This window comes from Phalacrocorax carbo, chromosome 1, assembly GCF_963921805.1.
Source record: "Phalacrocorax carbo chromosome 1, bPhaCar2.1, whole genome shotgun sequence".
Taxonomy (NCBI): domain Eukaryota; kingdom Metazoa; phylum Chordata; class Aves; order Suliformes; family Phalacrocoracidae; genus Phalacrocorax; species Phalacrocorax carbo.
This window is the reverse complement of record NC_087513.1, coordinates 42,220,645-42,238,426: the sequence shown is the minus strand read 5'-3', so window position 1 is coordinate 42,238,426 and position 17,782 is coordinate 42,220,645. Positions and strand designations below refer to the sequence as shown.

The following is a 17,782-nucleotide window of genomic DNA, read 5'->3' as shown; positions in this document are numbered from 1 at the left end:
CAGGGACGGCTGCCCTGCCCCCGCCCCGGGGAGGAGCTTCAGCCCCAAATGAGGTGCGTTTTCACCTTCATCTTCCCGAAGAGGCGGTGGGATCCCGGCAGCACCGCTCCCCGAGGCGCCCGGACCCGCCGCCCGTGGCGCCGCTCCCCGTCCCGCCGTGGGAAGGCGGCGGCGGCGGCGTTTCCCTTCGAAAACGACGGGACCGGGATCTCCCAGCCGGCGCCTTTTCACGCCTTTCGGAGTTGAGCATGGAGGGAGGTAAAGCAGCTCCCTCAGCGCGGAAGGAAAAGCCCAACAACAAGTAGTTCTCGCCCAGCGGGGTCGCGGCGGCCGCCCCCGCGCGCAAGCGGAGCCCGCCCGGCAAGAGGAGCCGCTTTCTCTCCTCCGGCGAAGGTAGGGGAGGGCGGGGGGCTGGCGGGGAGAAACCCACGGCAGCCCGGCGCTGGTTCCGCCGGCTCTTCCCTGCGATGCACGCTCGTCTTCATCATTTGTCTGAGAAAGTAGCGAGCCCAGCTCCGCGCAGGCAGCTTTTCCAAGGGTGTGCCTGAGCTGCTGGGGGGCTTTCTTCCCCCAAAGCAATCCCTCCCTCCCAAAATAGAGGCGGGGGGAGAGAGGCAAACCCCTAATCCTTCCTTCCCCCCCTCCCCCCCCCCCTCCTTTAAGCTGTTAGGATAATGAAAGATAGAAGCCCATTAAATAATTAACCGCACACTTTCTATTCCATCAGCTCGGTTCACGCAGCCCCGCGAGGGAGAAGGGGGTGGGGACGGTGGCGGATCCGTACGCGGGAGAAGCGGCAGTGCCATTTCGGTAGCCCTCGTTAGCGGGGGGAAAGCGGGGACATTGCCAGGAGCTTTGCCCGGGGCGGGGGGGGCCGCAGGCGGGAGACGCGCGGCGGGGGGAAACGGGGCGCCGGGAGCTCTCCCGGCCGTGCGGGGCGGCGAGAGGTCTGGGGGGGGCGGATGGAGAGAGCTGGGGCAGGCGGGGAGTAGCCCCGCCCCGGTGATGCTTGGGGGGGCTTCTCCTCGATTTCTTCTTTCTCTTTGCGTTTAAGGCAGAAGCTCGTCCCCCCGCGGACCTGCCCGCCACCGGCTGCCCCCCTCCCCGCCCCCAGCCCCTCCATCCCCGCCGCCGCCTCCCGCGCCCTCCCCAGTCATGTCCGACCCGGAGCGATGGGGAAGCTCGAGGACAACGAGAGGGTGATCCTCAACGTTGGGGGTACGCGGCACGAGACCTACCGCAGCACCCTGAAGACCCTGCCGGGGACCCGCCTGGCCCTGCTCGCCTGCGAGTCCCAGAGCGAGTCCCCGGGCGGCGAGGAGCCGCCGCCGCCGCCCCCCCCCAACCCGCCGCCGGCGGCGGGCGGCTGCCCGGATCCCGGCAGCGGCTGCAGCCCCCGGGGCAGCGGCGGCGCCAGCGAGTTCTTCTTCGACCGGCACCCGGGGGTCTTCGCCTATGTGCTCAACTACTACCGCACCGGCAAGCTGCACTGCCCCGCCGACGTCTGCGGGCCGCTCTTCGAGGAGGAGCTGGCTTTTTGGGGCATCGACGAGACCGACGTGGAGCCCTGCTGCTGGATGACCTACCGCCAGCACCGCGACGCCGAGGAGGCCCTCGACATCTTCGAGGCGCCCGACCTACTGACCGGAGAGCCACCCCCCGACGGCGACGACGACGACCTGGCCGCCAAGAGGCTGGGCATCGAGGACGTGGGGGCCACCGCCGAGGGCAAGGGCGGGCGCTGGAGGCGGCTGCAGCCCCGCGTCTGGGCGCTCTTCGAGGACCCCTACTCCTCGCGGGCTGCCAGGGTAAGCGCCGTCGGACGGCGCTCCCGCCCAGGGCTGCTGGGGAGGCCGAGGGGCTGCCAGGGCTGCGCACGCCGCGGTCCCTTGCACAGGGGGCAGGCGTGACAGGCGTCAAAGGGAAGGTCGTCCTGCTTGGGGTGGGCGTGCAGAGGTGTTGCTTTAGTGGGTTGCTGCGTGGGGGTGATGTCAGCCCCAGTGGGGAGGTGGTGCTTGTCCTCTGTGCACAGAGGCAATGTCGGGCAACGAGGGGGTCCTGCTGTGTCGGCATCCCCCCCGTGGGACTGTGTGTGGGGTGAGGTGGGAGCTGTGCCCCGAGGAGCCTGCGAGGGAGCCGCGCTCACCCCTCTGGCCTGGGTGGGGCTATGGAGGTGCTCGCCGGCGGACCTGTTTGTGCGTGGGGGAGCGTGGGCAGAAACAGCCCCAAGGTGCCCTCGTCCTCTCGGAGCACCAGCATGGAGGCGCGTTTGGGGCCGGGTCGGCTGGCCCCACTGGGAGGCCATCATCCCTCCCCCGGCTTTTGGATGTCTCGGGTTTGGGGTGAGGTGGTGACAGCCATGCAGGAGAGCAACCGCAGCCCTTTCCCAGCTTCGATCAGTCTGCGCCTGGGAGGTGATCTGAGTTCAACAAAGTAAGTGTGACGGGGGTCACCCTGGCTCTCCCTGCATTGATTTCTCAGGGTGACTCTCACCAGCTCTGTGACGGAGGGCATGGGTACAGGGCAGTAAATGATTGTCCTAAGTTTCTGTTGTTTGAACAGGGATTTTAGATTCTGATGCTGACTGCTTTCTACTTAGGTGGTTTGGATTTTAGTTCAGTCTTTTAGTCGCTGTTGTCAGCGGCGATGTGGGTTTGCTTTCTAACCCAGGGCTTTGAAGCAAACAAATGGTTGTAATTCCTTTGAGGGAAATACACAACAGTGCCTCAAATACCACAACGGGAAAAGCAACCATAGCAGCAAATTGTCCCTGCAATACAAGAAAGAGAACTTGTAATTGGAAATGTTTGATTACAAAATGGTAATAAGTGTTCTGCAGCATATTTACCAGGATTCCCGTGAAGTGTTCAGGGCCAAGCCTCATCCTGCAGAAAGTGCAGTTACGGTGGGTGTCATCTCCTGATCGGTTCCACTGGTTTCACTGGCAGTCTCATAGATGTGACCATAAGCGTGTGGTTAAGTGGCTTTTTTGAATTGTACCCTGTGGCCTGGTGCAGTTTCTTGTGAACGTTAGCAACTCCTGTGAGCTTAGTGAGGTAAGTTAAACAGAAAGTAAAAGTCGTCGTAGTTATTACTGTCACTTGCTGAGTGCCAGCATTGTTTATGTTTTTGAAGGTTTCCTACCAGTATGTTTTGCCTTGACAGCTGGCTCCAGCTGATAATTGCAACACGTTTTTAATAAAGGATCGGTTCTGAAGAAAAACTACGAGAAGTGTCTATCTTTGCTCATCAATGACATACCCACGTTGCTCGCATCTTAGCTGTCTGAATCCTGAAGAAAATTTGGCTGTCAGTTACCTGATGAAACAGTAGCGTGCGCAGTGATTGCGTTGCAGGTTGTCTTTCACCTACTCTTTCGTGGAAAGTTGCTGACAGTGACGAATCTGCAGCTTTTACGATAGGCAATCCTTCCACTCAACTTTGCTGGAGAACTGCGGAGTGCCAAGTAAATGTTAAATGGAAGATAACTAGGAGAAATAGGAACGTAGGCATGCTGATTGCAATTGCGCCCTGGACTTGTAGCTGTTACTTGGTTTTTAAGTCAGCTTTGGTCCACTCTTTGACAGACCTGTAGGTACTTGCTTTCCAAATTTTCTGTCTGTACTAGACCATCCTGAACTGTCAGTGGCTCAGGGAAAGATATTTTGAGCTTGCAAAATGAATGCCGTAATTAACACTATAATATAAAACTGTGACACAGCAATATTAATCTCTTGGAAGATAAGGTATTCACCTTTTTATAACTTAAAAACTGGTTTTAAACGTTATATACTGATTTCAACCCCAGGTAGCCAGAGTAGGGCAGTGTCAGAGCTGTAACAACAGTGTCTAACTCAGTGTTTTCATTTTCTTTAAGGCTGCTTCTCTGCTCCTTGGTCTTTCAGGTAGGGAGACAACTTTGAGGATTACTGGCAAGTTTTAAAGCATGAAGTAAATTTGTATTTAAGGACTAGCATGCACTTAGTGAGCACTCTGGAGCACCGTAATTTATGGCGATAGTAACCTTAGTTTGGAGTTGACATTACTGTCAATTCAACGTTTTCCCACACCTGAAACAAAGATATTATTTTCTAAGCGTTCTGGCGAATACAGTTTTGTTTTGTGTCAGCTGAAATGATGACTAACTCTAAAAACATTTGAGTGTAATCCTGGCCTTACTGAAATAGAGACAAAACTCTGTGAACATCGGTCTTTGCCTCGTAGTGTTAGATACTGACTCATATGCCCTTAGATTATGGTGAGGCTGCTTAGTGGTAAACTTTCTTAATAACTGTGGTAATTATTTTTTTTAGCATTGCTGCCTGATTTAACTTCAGCAATGTCTGTTCTGGGCAGTATGATGATGATAAAAATGGGATATTTTCTATTAATGAAATTGTACTTAATATTTGTGATTTCCTTTATCCTAAACTGTGATCTCTAAAAATAGAAATTTATAGAAATTCAAATATACGTTGCCATGGTAACCTATTGGGGGATAGTGAACGCACAAGATTATTCTAGCAAGACCATCCAGTGATGTTATATAAATAGTGAAACTAGTTTGTTGACAAGAAGGTTTACTTTATTTGAGATTCTAAAAAAATTTTAACTTTTAGTGTATGCAGTTTGATATTCAGATAGCGACATCTACTAAACACATTCTTTTGTAGATACAAGTAGTAATCGATGTACATGCAATTGCTTTGAAGCCTTCAACACTTTTCTTTGTTTCTAAAGTTCAGGAGTTACATCTGAATATTATTTCTCTTTTCATTTTATTGTTTTGGATTTTGTAGACTGTGAAAGGAAAATAGTACAGCGGTACTCCTTCCACTCCAGGCTTAACAGAACGATCATTCACAAACTGCTATTTGACAGAATGCTGTTGTGTAGACACGGAAGGCTACTGGTGTAAGATACTGTCACAGGAGAAGCATTGGGCATCTAAATCTTTGTATGTGTTGGTTTAAGCATCCCTGAAACAGACACCTGATTCTTTTCTGAACCATACCTGTGTGTTGTGAGTTTGACTAGTGAATACCCGCAAACGATTTTGGTATCCTTTGGTAACTCATAAGTGCAAAGTATTCATTATGCTTTAGTAAAGTGCAAAGATAATGTCTAAATAGTTTGTAAGAAAGCACGAGAGGCATAATTAAGCGTGGAGTTTAAATGAGCGTCTGCAGATGCCCAGCAGGACCTAGAATGTCAGTGCTCGTCTCGGATATCGTATTACAAATTAATTTAGCTTTTAAGGCCTCTTACTTTTGAATAATAGTTGAAGCATGATGCTGATTGAAGAAGTAATTAGTATTTGTCATCGATTTTTCCTAAGGATTATGGACTGCTTGTGTACTTAGTGCAGGAACTCAAAAAAGGCCCGGGGGTTCACAAAGTTCATAGCTATAGATCCTTCATTTCTGAGAAGACTGTAAATCTGTTCACAGAGAGGGGGACAGCGCCTGCGAAGTTGGGTAGCTCAGCAGCGCTGGAGTCTGTGGCCCAGGGCACTCCAGCAGGCGCTGCCTGCAACACCCGCGCTGTTTTCAGCAGCCGAAGGCAAGTTACACAACTCCTTTGCTGTACGGTTTTCATCTATAGGAAAGACCATAATTACTTGGTTTATGAGGGGAGGATAAAAAGTAATTAGCAAGTATTTGTAAAGTTTGTTGTAAGTATTCACTGAAATGCAGATAAAACCAGGACAGCCTTGCAGTCTAGGCGCCAAGATCCTTACGCCTTGCAAGAGTCCTTAAAAATACTTACGCTGCTTCATGGTGACGTGAGGAGCTGGGCTTGAGCAGTGAGCGGTATTGTGGGATGGAAATCTAAAGTTTCTATCTACTGCTTTATGTGAAGTGACAGTAAGAGACTCCTTTAGCGTCCCATAACATCTACACCAGCTTTGAACATTCAGTGGGAATGGCTGTAGGAAGAATCAGCTGAAATGAGTGAGATGGGAGAGGGAGAAAATATGATTTTATACCCTCAAAAGGTTAAAGCCATGGAAATCATATTAGAGAGCATTCTTAGCAAAGATAAGTTATATCTTTATTTGGTGGCTTGCTTACATTTTCTCCAGGTACCTAGATTCCTGTCATGTACTAGGGTGAAAGAACGGGGTGAGTTAAATTTAGGGCTTTGGCTGTTTGTGATGCAAGATGGTTTTTATTTTTGGTGGAAGCAACGCTGCTGGGGTAGTTCGATTGAGACATCGTGACTGGAGTGGTGAAGATATGTTAATCTCACAATACACATTTATAGGTTAATAGTGAATAGCAGAGTTTATTTGCTTTCATAACAAACAGAAAGGCCCTTTAATTTATAAGTACAAATCTCTACACTCTATCTTTTATCTGTCATGGAAAGCCAGTACACTTTAGTTTTAACTTTAATAATTTTTGAGTTATGCAGATGTCCTCTGTCTGAAAATGATTGTAAAAATATACAAAGAAAATTGTAAGGTTGATAAAGAAACTGAAAAGAGGATATTCCTTTTGCAGTGTTGGTAATCAAAATGCTGTATTTATATTTAGGTCAGAAAAGAGTCCATTAGATTAAATTGGAGAAAACCAGTCATTCTGCTTGAAGCATTTAGCCTATGGGAGCTGTTGTTTCCAAAGAAATTACAAGATTTGTTCCTAATGACAAAAATTATAATGCATCACTGTTACAGATATTCATACTGTCTGTAGTTTCATGTGTACATGGGCTGACTAAAACCCATTATAAATATTTTTTATTAATGTACTTCCGTCTTGCCTGCTGTTGAAAGTTTTAATTGGAAATTATAGCTTAATACATGATGTATTCAACATAAACTAGCTTATCTACCTTAAATGCAGATGGTCTCCGATGGCACTGACACATCGGTGAGGTAAAATCAGCAAGATTTCCGCGTCCTGAACTTCTGCCTCTGCTTCTACAGCTGTTCTGCCTGATGCTGCTACTGTTTCCATGGAAACAAGCCAGCTCTTGGCTTCCTCTTCCCATTGAACGCAGCCTTCTTGCTGTCACTTATTCATCTGGGAAAAGCATTTTGTCATGGCTCTGACATGAATGCCACAGAGATGATCTGCCCTATCATTTCAGAAATAGCTGTTACGTATGTGCTTGTGCATACAGCCAGATTCGTCTTCCAATGACTCTAAAATAATTTGGTTAATGGACTTAATGTTGAATTTGCTTTGGTGTAACTGGAAGAGGAAATTAGCTTAACACGCACAGCCCAAGATAATGATGGGAGAAGTGTTTTCGGCTGAGAAATCTGGCAGACCACGTTTTCTTCCTTTAATACGTAATGTGCTATCTGTCACGTATTGTTTACTGTGGTAAAATTCTTAAATGGTTTACTTTGGGGACAAGAACTTATCTTCAAACTGATTAAGGTGTTGGTGGAAGGAATAGCTCATAACTTCTGGTGAATATTATATAGGTTTCAACGCTACCGTCAGATGAGGTATTGTGTTATGCCATTGTCACATGATGCAGTCAGGATATGAAAAAAGTGATGTAAAAACCTGGTATCTTTGAGGTCTCTATTTTCTTAAGATGTCTGGTACTTAGTCCAAGGTAAATGTATCAATACCCTGCGAAGAAGTCAGAATTTTCACTTCTTTTGGTGAAATCGTGTCAAGTCATAATCAAAGAAATTCAGAACTCAGACTAATCCCAAGTCCTTGATTAGTTTCCTTCTCTGTAGGAACTTTAAGATATTTTAAGGGAAGTTTGTGTAAAACTTACTTGTCCTTTTCTTCCTCTACGATCACTGGCAGAAAGTGCCTGTTCTCTTCCTATGACGTTACCTTGCAATTGGGGTAGAAGGATCAGAGAAGAAGAAAGGCATCTCTATATAAATTTTTAATATTTTGATAATCTTTTATGAAGTGCTGCTGTCCAGCAGTTCTAAAATGGAAGAGACAAGTTCTTTTCATTACCAAGTGCTGTTCCAGCACTGTTCATTTCTGCAGAGACGACTCCTGCTCATCCTGCGCTTCAGACCCTTGGCACGTCTTGGGGAGGCACGGAGTCCTTCAGCCAGAACTGGAAAGAAAGGCTTTATGCTCTATATATTTATCACCCGATGGGGATAGTATGTTCCCTTTTAATTCTCTTTACTAAACTCTTCTTTAGACCTGACTTCTGGCAGTGTGATTTATGTAAGCTTATTGATTCATCATTGAAACTTGTGCGGATTTCTGCAGTTTTCTTTTTACCGTGAGTAAAGTAGCTGGGCAAATAAAAATATAGATATGGTAGTATTTGGAATATCAACATGATAAAAGGGATTCAAGTTGTAGTGATGATGTGGTATATTCCCTTCCTTATTGTGATATACACATGTATATGTTGATATAACTAAATGGTAGTTTTGTCAGAGAGCGCTGTAGAAATAGCTGTAGAGAACAAACGTGAAATCACATGGTTGTTTTTCTTTTAGTGCCACAAATGTGTTTAATTAACATCATTGTTAGTACTTTATGATGAGTAAAGCACTTTTGAAGGAAAAACTCCACTTCCATCTGTTAATCAGTATTGTTAAAAATAGGATGCCAACTAGTCACATGAAACACAACTTCTTGTGATTTTTTTAATTTTCTTTACAGAATTTTTGACTGAAGTGGTGACTTGAAGCTTAAAATCCAAATTATCCAATTATATGTTAGAACCATGTGTTGTTTTTTTCCCCTCTACCTCTGAGTTGAAAATTCTGACATATTCTTGTGGTTTTGGTCTTTATACCAATAGGGTAATTATTACAGCGGTGTAATAATTCAGTCCTTTCTTATTACAGACAGCCTTTTGTAGTTTTCTGTTGTTTCTAGGTGAACCTTAGATAATAGGTCTTTGATATGCTCCTGCAAAATGCTGTGAACCCAGAACACTGTTTTACCCCAGTGCTGAATATTGTGGTAAAGTTCATTAAGATGCATTAAATATACCACACAAATTCATCTAGTCTTACTTCTGAGATATGTCTAGTTTCTTAAGCGTTTACATTTTCATTAGTGTATGGCGTACAAAATGATATGTTTTTCTGGTGTGCCTAGTCTTTGAAAAAGGGGAAGTATCTCTTGAAGTTTGTGGGTTTGGTTTTCATAATGTGTAGAGTACTGGCTGTATAGCAGTAATCTTTTTAACTGTTTAATCTTTATCCTAAGACAATTCTAAGGAATTACTTCCACCACACTAAAAGCACAAGGATACTCCAGTACTAGGGGTCTGATAGTATGTGGGATTTTAAAGCAACAGAGATCAAATGCCAAAACTCAATTAATGGCTGAGAAAATTCTCTTTCAGTGAATTGCCCTGGAGACGATGAAGTTCAGTAGAGTGAAAAAGAGGGCTACAGAGCAGTGCTGTGAAATGCCACGTGCGTGTTGCAATGTTAAGGAGTGCGTGCCGAGTTCCTGACGATGTTGCAAGGGGGCTGCGCTGGTGCCTGCTGCAGCACTGAGTGAGAGTGCTTAACCCTCCCAAATAGCGTCCGGCTGGCAGGGGCTCTTAAGTAGAGGAAAAAATAATGTCTTCTAGTCATATTTATACTGGCCTATTTAATTTCTCAGATCATAAATGTTCACAAAATATATTAGGCTTTTATGTGCTGTCTGCGATAAGATTGAGGGTAATCAAGTATGTAGTAATTAGTATTTTATGTAAAGCCGGTGCACTCACAGATTTTAATTTTTTAAAGTAGCAGTCAAAATTATTACAGGACAATGTAAAAGGTGTTTTTAAAGCATACAAATGTGTGGGTATAAACTTTCGTTAGTTCTTAGACAATACCAAAGGAGATGTCCTCATTAGTCCTTGTTTTTACATAGGTATTCAAAAATTCTCATACTTCTTCAAGTGAGCTGTCTATTTTATTTTCTTCATTGGCACTTGGTCTTGCTTTACCCATATGAATGGCAATTATTTTTAATAATTCATTTCAGGAGTATCTTAATTTTCACAGGATAATGATTGTTAGGAGCTGAAAAAGTTAACTTGGATATTTTTTATATCATCTCAAGTGTTACACAGGGTTTTTTTTTTTCTGACAGGAATTTGGCAGTATTCTGAGTTTAATCCAGAGGTGGTTTGGAGAAGAACCTTTTTTGTCTTCCTGGTTGCTGATCACATGCGGGAAAGGAGTTTTCTTGCATTTTCAATTCTAGCTCTGATATCTACCTTCAGTTTTCCATTTGAGTTTTAGGATATAATTGATGTGCCAGCACATCTGGATTTCATGTTGAACATTCTTGCATTAGTCTAGGAAATTATTTAAACAAATTATAAAAAACTCAGTGGGAACTGAGTTCTGGGACTCTCCAGCTTCCTGAGGAGGGGAATTGGAGAGGGAGGTGCTGATCTCTTCTCCCTGGTATCCAGGGATAGGATTCGTGGGAATGGTGCAAAGTTGTGCTAGGGGAGGTTTAGACTGGATATTAGGAAGCATTTCTTTACTGGGAGGTGGCCAAACACTGGAACAGGCTTCCTAGAGAGGTGGTTGATGCCCCAAGCCTGTCAGTGTTTAAGAGGCATTTGGACAATGCCCTTAATAACATGCTTTAACTTGGCCAGCCCTGAATAAGTAAGTTCTGGTCTTCCAACCTTCTTTGCCCTTACAATGGAAAATATAGTCCTTTTACCTAATAATTGTGAAGTTTCATATTTTCATGGTTTAAAAAACTTAAGTGTATGTAGTAAATGCATATAACAAATGTCATCAGCAGGGTTTTTTTTGGGTAGAAATCAGTCAGGGTAGGATTTTGGTGCAGGTATTGAACATCAGCTCTGCTGTATAACTCACTTTCTGTTCATTATCTGGTAATACTTGATGTTAAAGAGATTGATTTTAAACACCTTAGGCATCTTCATGCTTTGGCCAGTAAAAAAAAAAGTATGGGCTATATTCAAGGCTTTTCGAATATAGTTTTGAATTTGAGGATTGGGACTTTTGACAGCAGGCAGGAGTTCTTTTCCCGCTTGCCTAGGTGATATACCTGTGCAGCTTGGACAAAGAAATGGTCATGTTTGTCATTTGTCTCCAAAACAGGCATGTGAAGCTGATGTTTCAGTGACCCGTGAACGGTCAACAAAATTGGTTTGATGCATTGCGGCTACAGGGTCTCCTTGGTTAGTCATTGCATGTTTTAAGTTGGTGCCTTGATGGCAGAACAAATGAGCTGGGGGAATTAAAAGGGAAAAAATATTTGATAAAAGCAAAGACTACATCTTGGTGAAAAATGAGCCATTATGGACTGAAGCAAAGGACGTATTTTCGTTATTTTGGTTTATGATAATGTAGCCAGCCAAACTTTAAAACTGGCAAAGGCATTTTGTGTTGCATGTCTGATTTCTTTTGAGTGATGTTCATTGCTTTAAGGATGGAAGACAGTTGTCCTTAAACTTCAGGTTTATCTACTTCTTGTTGCAGTTGCCACTTCCTTAATCTTAAAATAAAGTGAGAAGGGAGCTTTGATATTTTAAAAATTACTTCTCTAATGAGTAGGTGCATTACATGTTGGAAACAGCTTCTGTATGTAGGTGTATCTTGCAGCCGGTCTCCACCTCAGTCCAGGCGCTGTGACAGCCACGAAACTCTCTGTGGAGGCTCTCAGAATTGGTTGTTGCTTATCTGTTTCCCCACTCTTCAGCCCCGCTGGGTTGCATTCTGTATTTTGCACTGTCACTGAGCCAATGACTGGCTAGTCTAATACTTCCAAGTCAATGCCTTTTCCAATGCTTCTGTAATAAAATCCAGCATTCTGCTGCAGCTTGAAGAACAATGACAGTTACAAATACCTTTCTACTGTTAATGCTACCTTTAGTAGTGTTACCGCTACCTTTAGCAGCGTTAGCAGCTTTTCTTTGAAAGTGTGATGGCATACATCACTTACTGAAATGAAAACCTAGTAAAACTTCAATGATTTTGTATTCTCAACAATTTAAAGACATTTAAATTCAGCAGCAGAAATGTACCCATTAGTCTCTGGAGAAGTGCAGATGTAGTTCATGTTGGGTTTGTATTTCATAGAGCAGCCTACCTTGCACTGCAGTCGTGACAGATTCATGAGATGAAGGCAATCCTATTTGAAATAATGTCTGCTTTTTTCCAAATATCAATAGCTAACTTTCTGAAGTAGCACGGAAAAAAATAGTAAACTCCTGTTTTGTGCTGCTACTGTTTGTGTAGTCCTGGAAAATACAGGAGGTGTGTATTAGTAATTATAATGAACAAACTTCACAAATCATGTTTTGTTTGTTTATTGGCAATGCAATTTTAAAATAATAAGGTAATTGTTACAGTTTCCTAAGCATACTGTGAGTAAAATGCTGCCTCCAGAAACCCAAGCCTCGTCTCTGGGTGGGAAAGTCTTGGCAATAGCAGAGGCTAAAGGAAAAGGAGTGACATAAATTTTTCGTTGCAGTTCTACTGTTCAGACAAGTACAGTGTGACAACTGTGTGCGCTGCAGAAATGGATGAAATGTGAGTCTGAGACAAGGAACGAGAAAATTTGTGGTGCTAGTGCTTTCAAACTTCAGGTGCTTTTTTTGTCCATATATATACAAATATGGATACAAATATTTTTGTGTGTGTATATGTATGTATATGTACACACACGCACACACATTTCTAAACAAATGCATATATTGATGTTCCTAATGTGTAATTATGGCCAAGAAGGCCAGTGGTATCCTGGGCTACATTAAAAGGAGTGTGGCCAGTGGATCGAGAGAGGTTATCTTCCCCCTCTACTCTGTCCTGGTGAGACCACATTTGGAGTACTGTGTCCAGGTTTGGGCCCCCCAGTTTAAGAAAGACGTGGAACTCCTTGAGCAAGTCCAGCGGAGAGGTACCAAGATGATCAGGGGACAGGAGCATCTCTCTTATGAAGAAAGGCTGAGAGACTTGGGTTTGTTCAGCCTGGAGAAGACTGAGGGGGATCTCATCAATAGCTACAAATATCTGAAGGGTGGGTGTCAGGACGATGGGACTGGACTCTTTTCAGTGGTGCCCAATGACAGGACAAGGGGCAACGGGCACAAGTTGGAACACAGGAAATTCCACTTAAATATGAGAAAAAAATTTCCTGTGGGGGTGCCAGAGCAGTGGCACAGGCTGCCCAGGGAGGCTGTGGAGTCTCCTTCCCTGGAGGCATTCAAAACCCGCCTGGACATGGTCCTGTGCCCCCTGCTCTCAGTGTCCCTGCTCAAGCAGGGGGGTTGGATGAGATGATCTCCAGAGGTCCCCTCCAACCCCTTCCATTCTGTGATTCTGTAGTCAAGAAGATTTTTTTTTCACCCATTTGTCCTTGAACATTTTAATGAAGAAGGCTGCATCCCAGATCTCATGACTTAAGTAAAAGCAAGAATACTGAATTTGCTTGTTTAATTCAGCTCTCGGCTGCAAGTTCAAGTAGAGTTTTGTGGCTGTCTGAGTATGGTAGATCTATATTATGGGATATACATATGTATTGCTATATTGACTTACAGTATTTTGTTAATAATGTTTGATGATAGGAATAGTGTTCCATGTGTTATAAATGTTAGGTCACTGAAAATGGGAAAAACCTGAAGCAGTTCCGTAACTAAAAAAATCTTGAATTCTGTGCATGTGTATCTTATGGGAGACTCTCAGGGTCAGTTAAACTTTCCTGCACTTGACCTATCATAAAGTCTTCTTTGAGTGCAGATTTGTTGCTGTGGGAAGGTCCTGAACTCACTTTGCAATTTTTTCTCGCTGAAGGATTTTTGGGTCTGTCTGAATAGGTCCCTTATTTTCACAGTCCTGTAGAGACTAAATTGTTTTCTAAACTTCTGTCCTTTGGTCTAACTTGGTTATAAATAGCCAGGTGCTTCAGAGCTCCAAGGAAGGAGATCAGTAAATATTTTCCCTTTTTTTTTTTTTTTTAAAAAAAACCAACAAACCAAACACAACAGCAGAACAAGGTAAACTTACTTTTTACTTGCAATTCTTGACAATGTAAGCCATCTTTTCTTAAGAAAGCACTTATATTTACACTTGTTACATCAGGAAGCATAACTCCCCCCTAAGTAACTGGAGCTCAAGAATGGGTTAAAAGAGCAAGCCAAACAGAGGCTGAAGGACTGTTGTGACTGGGAGGGGGCCTGACTGTTGTAAGGATTAATTTTTTTAATGGAAAGCACCTATAAAATCTAAGCAAGGAAACTATTCTTTCTACAGCTTTATTTCAAACATCCTACAAGTAATTATGTTCCTGTTATAGAGTTATACAGAATGGCTCAAAAACCTGTAAAATGGTCAAATTTTTCTGGTAAATTATCTAGAGTTGCACTAGAACCCTACTGATTTTTACAGTGTAAAAACCAATATTTTTTATAAGACGTAAAAAAAAAAATCATGTCTCCCACAGATGCAGCTGTCCTTTCTCTTCAGCCTTTGGGAAGGGGATATATTAAATACAATCAGATTTAGTAATCATTTTCATCAGGTCACATTGCTAATACCATGATTTTTTATCTTTGAAGTGTTGCAACCTGTTTTATTATTCGTTTATCTGTATTTTTTCATTTTGTTATATTTTTAGAAGGAAGAGAGCGCCAGTTCAAGTCGAGTTCATACATCTCTGCTTCTTGTGAGGAATACTGAATAAAGAGAAGCACAAAAACATGAAAACATTTAAGCGGAAGATGCAAAAGGTCACAGTACAGTGAAAACTGAATGGTGTAGGGATTGTGTTGTGATGAACTCATCTAGTCAGGCTGGGAGGGACGGGGAGTGAAGAGAGCTCAGTGACTGGAGTGCTAGCAGGGAATCCTAGAGATCCAGGTTTATGTCTTTGCTAGGCTGGAACGTCTTCTGTGGTTCATTACACCACTGTGGTTCACCCTGTCTGCAAACTGGGAAGGTACAAATGTTCTCTTACCTTAGGAAAAAACAACCCCAACAACTTAAAAAATTATGCAGTGCTCAAATAATGCAGTAAAATAAAGGGGGGTTGAACTTTAGTTTGTGACTGTCAAATACAGTGCAGAGGAGTGCTTAGGTACTTTTAAAGAAAGTTGGGGTAGTTTGCTGTTTTCTGTGCCCAGAGATTTAAGCATATATAATAATCTCATGGTCCGCTTTTGGCTTTTTCCCTCTTCCCCCCCCCCCCCCCCCCCCCCCCCTTTTTTTTTTTCTTCTTTGAAGACCTTTGCCTCATTCACTTTATAGCATGGATCTATGCTGGAAATAAACTGGGACTATGTAGTCATTTGGATATATGAAGTAATGAGTATGAGAGGATAGCCTCATATTGATAATTTTGTTTGCAGAGCGAAATTGGAAGAGTGCATTCAGAAAAGGAGGTGTATATCCCACACCCGAACAATATGGAAAAAAGAAAACTTGCAATTCATTTTATGAACCGATTGAGGCAGGGTCTACATGGGAAAAGATTCTTCAGTCATGTTAATAAAAATGGTTTTGTAGCACATGAACGCAAGGAAATCAAATTAAGGTGGGGTTTGGCACAGATACGGTTTGCCAAAGTTTTTCCTTCCAAATGTAATGGTAGCATTTCTGAAATAAAAGGTTTCCAGAATTCAGTACTCCTGGAAACAATGTATTTCTCAATTTTTCTCACAGATTGCTGAATGTTTGGAAAGACATTTGGCCTATGCAGTTAAATTCTGGCACAGCAGAGTAGAGGGTCTTGAAATGAGAAATATTGGTCAATCTTTACATTTGGCTCTGCTACCAGTTTGATCTGCAGTATACTAGAAAGATGGTTTGATATTTTTAATGATCTCGTGTTGATTCTTGGTTGTGTATTGCACCTGCTTTAGAAGGGTGGTGGCCAAAGATTACCATCACTAGATATGGGGGGAATGGTGGAGCTTGCAGGCTGTACTTCTAGGGGGTGCATTTTATCAGATTTAAAAAAAAAAAGGCAAGATCCCAAAGGAGTGTGCAATGTGAGCAATACTTATGGTAGTACCTGATCTTGTATTTCAAGAGCATTTGTATTATGTAGTGAAAGCTATTTGCTATTCTTTGCTGCTTTTTATTATGTTGACCAGTTGTGCTCAACTATGTTGGTGATCAGTATTGGCTAAGCACAGGGCAGCATTGTAATTGAGTTACTGTAAATTTGGTAGGAGATATTTCAGAATTAAGGAACAGGTATTACCTACTGCTTTGGAAATATCACCCATCTGTCTGTCTTGCTTCTCAAATACAAGACTGACTGATGCAAGAACTCTAGCTGTGAGTTCTCCCTATAGAGAGGAGTGAATTATTAATGTATAGGTGAATGGTTTTTCATGAGTAAGATGTTGTTTAATAGTTGATTGTGAATCAAAGCCAAACATTCTTCTAACTTGATCAGAAATCTAAATTGTTCTGTAGGTGGTGGAAGCCACAGAGAGCAAGAGCATTGCCGTCAGAATGGTTAAGTATTTGAAGATCTGCCTAGGGTCACCAACAATGTTAGTCTGATTTTTCCCTCTTCCCCCGCCAAACACCCCTTCCCAGTTCAGCACACACTGCTACATTACTTTTACATATCAGGGAAGCCATACTGAATTATTACAGGAAATTAATTAATCATTTAACTGCTGTGTTTCTGTGCTGTTAAAAAAAAGAAAAAAAAAAAAAACCATCTAGCTACATCTGGCTAAGATTTGGGGATATGCTTGAAGCTTGTGGTGATGTTGGCTGAATTAATTCCAAAAGTTGGCAGCTGACAAGTCTGCTCTGATTGTGGACAGAGAAGCAATTTCTTCATTCAGTTTATTGCTTTGGAACAAGGTGCAGGATAATCAAGTCAGCTTGTTTTTTTTTCTACCTGAAATGATCATTGCCTATAGCCTTGACAGGAGAAAGCTGCATTTTTGGGATTTCTTCTGAGGCTTTGAGGTTGAAGAATTCTTCTCTGGTGCATTGTTAATAGCTGATTTCAGCATGATTCCTTACACAGAGTAACATCTGATCATGAAACAATGTAAAAATCTTTTATTTAGAATTAAGCTTATGTTTCCAAGTAATAAACCAACTGTAAAGTATGTAGCAACAGAAAATTTATGGAATTATAGCTTTGTAAGTCTGCTGCATTTGCTTTTTCTTCTGCGCGTGCACCATACTGATGTTGCGCATGGCTGTGAATTTGCAAAAGCTGGTTCTGAACCAGGAGTGTAGGACAGATCTTGTTTCACCATATAACCTTGGAAAAAAACCCTTCTATTACAAGAGTCTAACATGAAAAAATGTTTCCATGTATTCCTGGTGGTAATGGCAAATTCGTGGCATGGGTGGCAGTTTTGGCCCTGAAAAAGCTATGAGCTGGTAGCCATGATAATGAGCTGCAGGACTTTGTAAACTGAATTTGGCACTAGATGTTAAGAAGATCCTCCTTCACTGCTGTGATATTTTAGTATCAAAATATTTTCAAAACTTACCAAGATAAATACTCACCTTGCTTTTTGTAAAGATTGGACTTCATGGTACTGTTCTTTCAAATCGAGGGTCTTTGTGTTTAAACGAGCACGGCGCTTCCCTCCTTCGTCGGGCAATCTCTGAATTGGGAAAGATTTCCTAGAATTTGTAGGGAGTCCTGCGTCAATTGTCAAATTGACAAGCTAAGTGTGCTAGAGGATTTGAGTGCTCCTATAAATAGGAAACCAATCTGAAAAAAAATACATTAGGACCTTGAGGAGAGAGGATCTTAAAGGAAAAAAATCTAATCAGGAGATGCTGAAGAAAAACGATACATCTGAAATGGCAATTAAATACAAAGAAAGGCCAGGGGAGAGAAAAGAAAAGGCC

The 17,782-nt window shown here is 42.9% G+C and overlaps 1 protein-coding gene across 5 annotated transcripts in view; it reads left to right on the top strand.

Annotated features, from left to right (window-relative positions):
* The first annotated feature begins 1,084 nt into the window (after positions 1-1,084).
* The window catches only part of KCNC2 (potassium voltage-gated channel subfamily C member 2), a 103,413-nt gene continuing 86,715 nt past the window's right edge, over positions 1,085-17,782 (top strand). For all 5 annotated transcript variants that reach the window (XM_064449757.1, XM_064449732.1, XM_064449748.1 and 2 more), the window contains exon 1: positions 1,085-1,808. In XM_064449757.1, the coding sequence (XP_064305827.1) occupies positions 1,173-1,808 (636 nt within the window). In that variant the 5' untranslated portion in view covers positions 1,085-1,172. The remainder of the gene's footprint in view (positions 1,809-17,782) is intronic.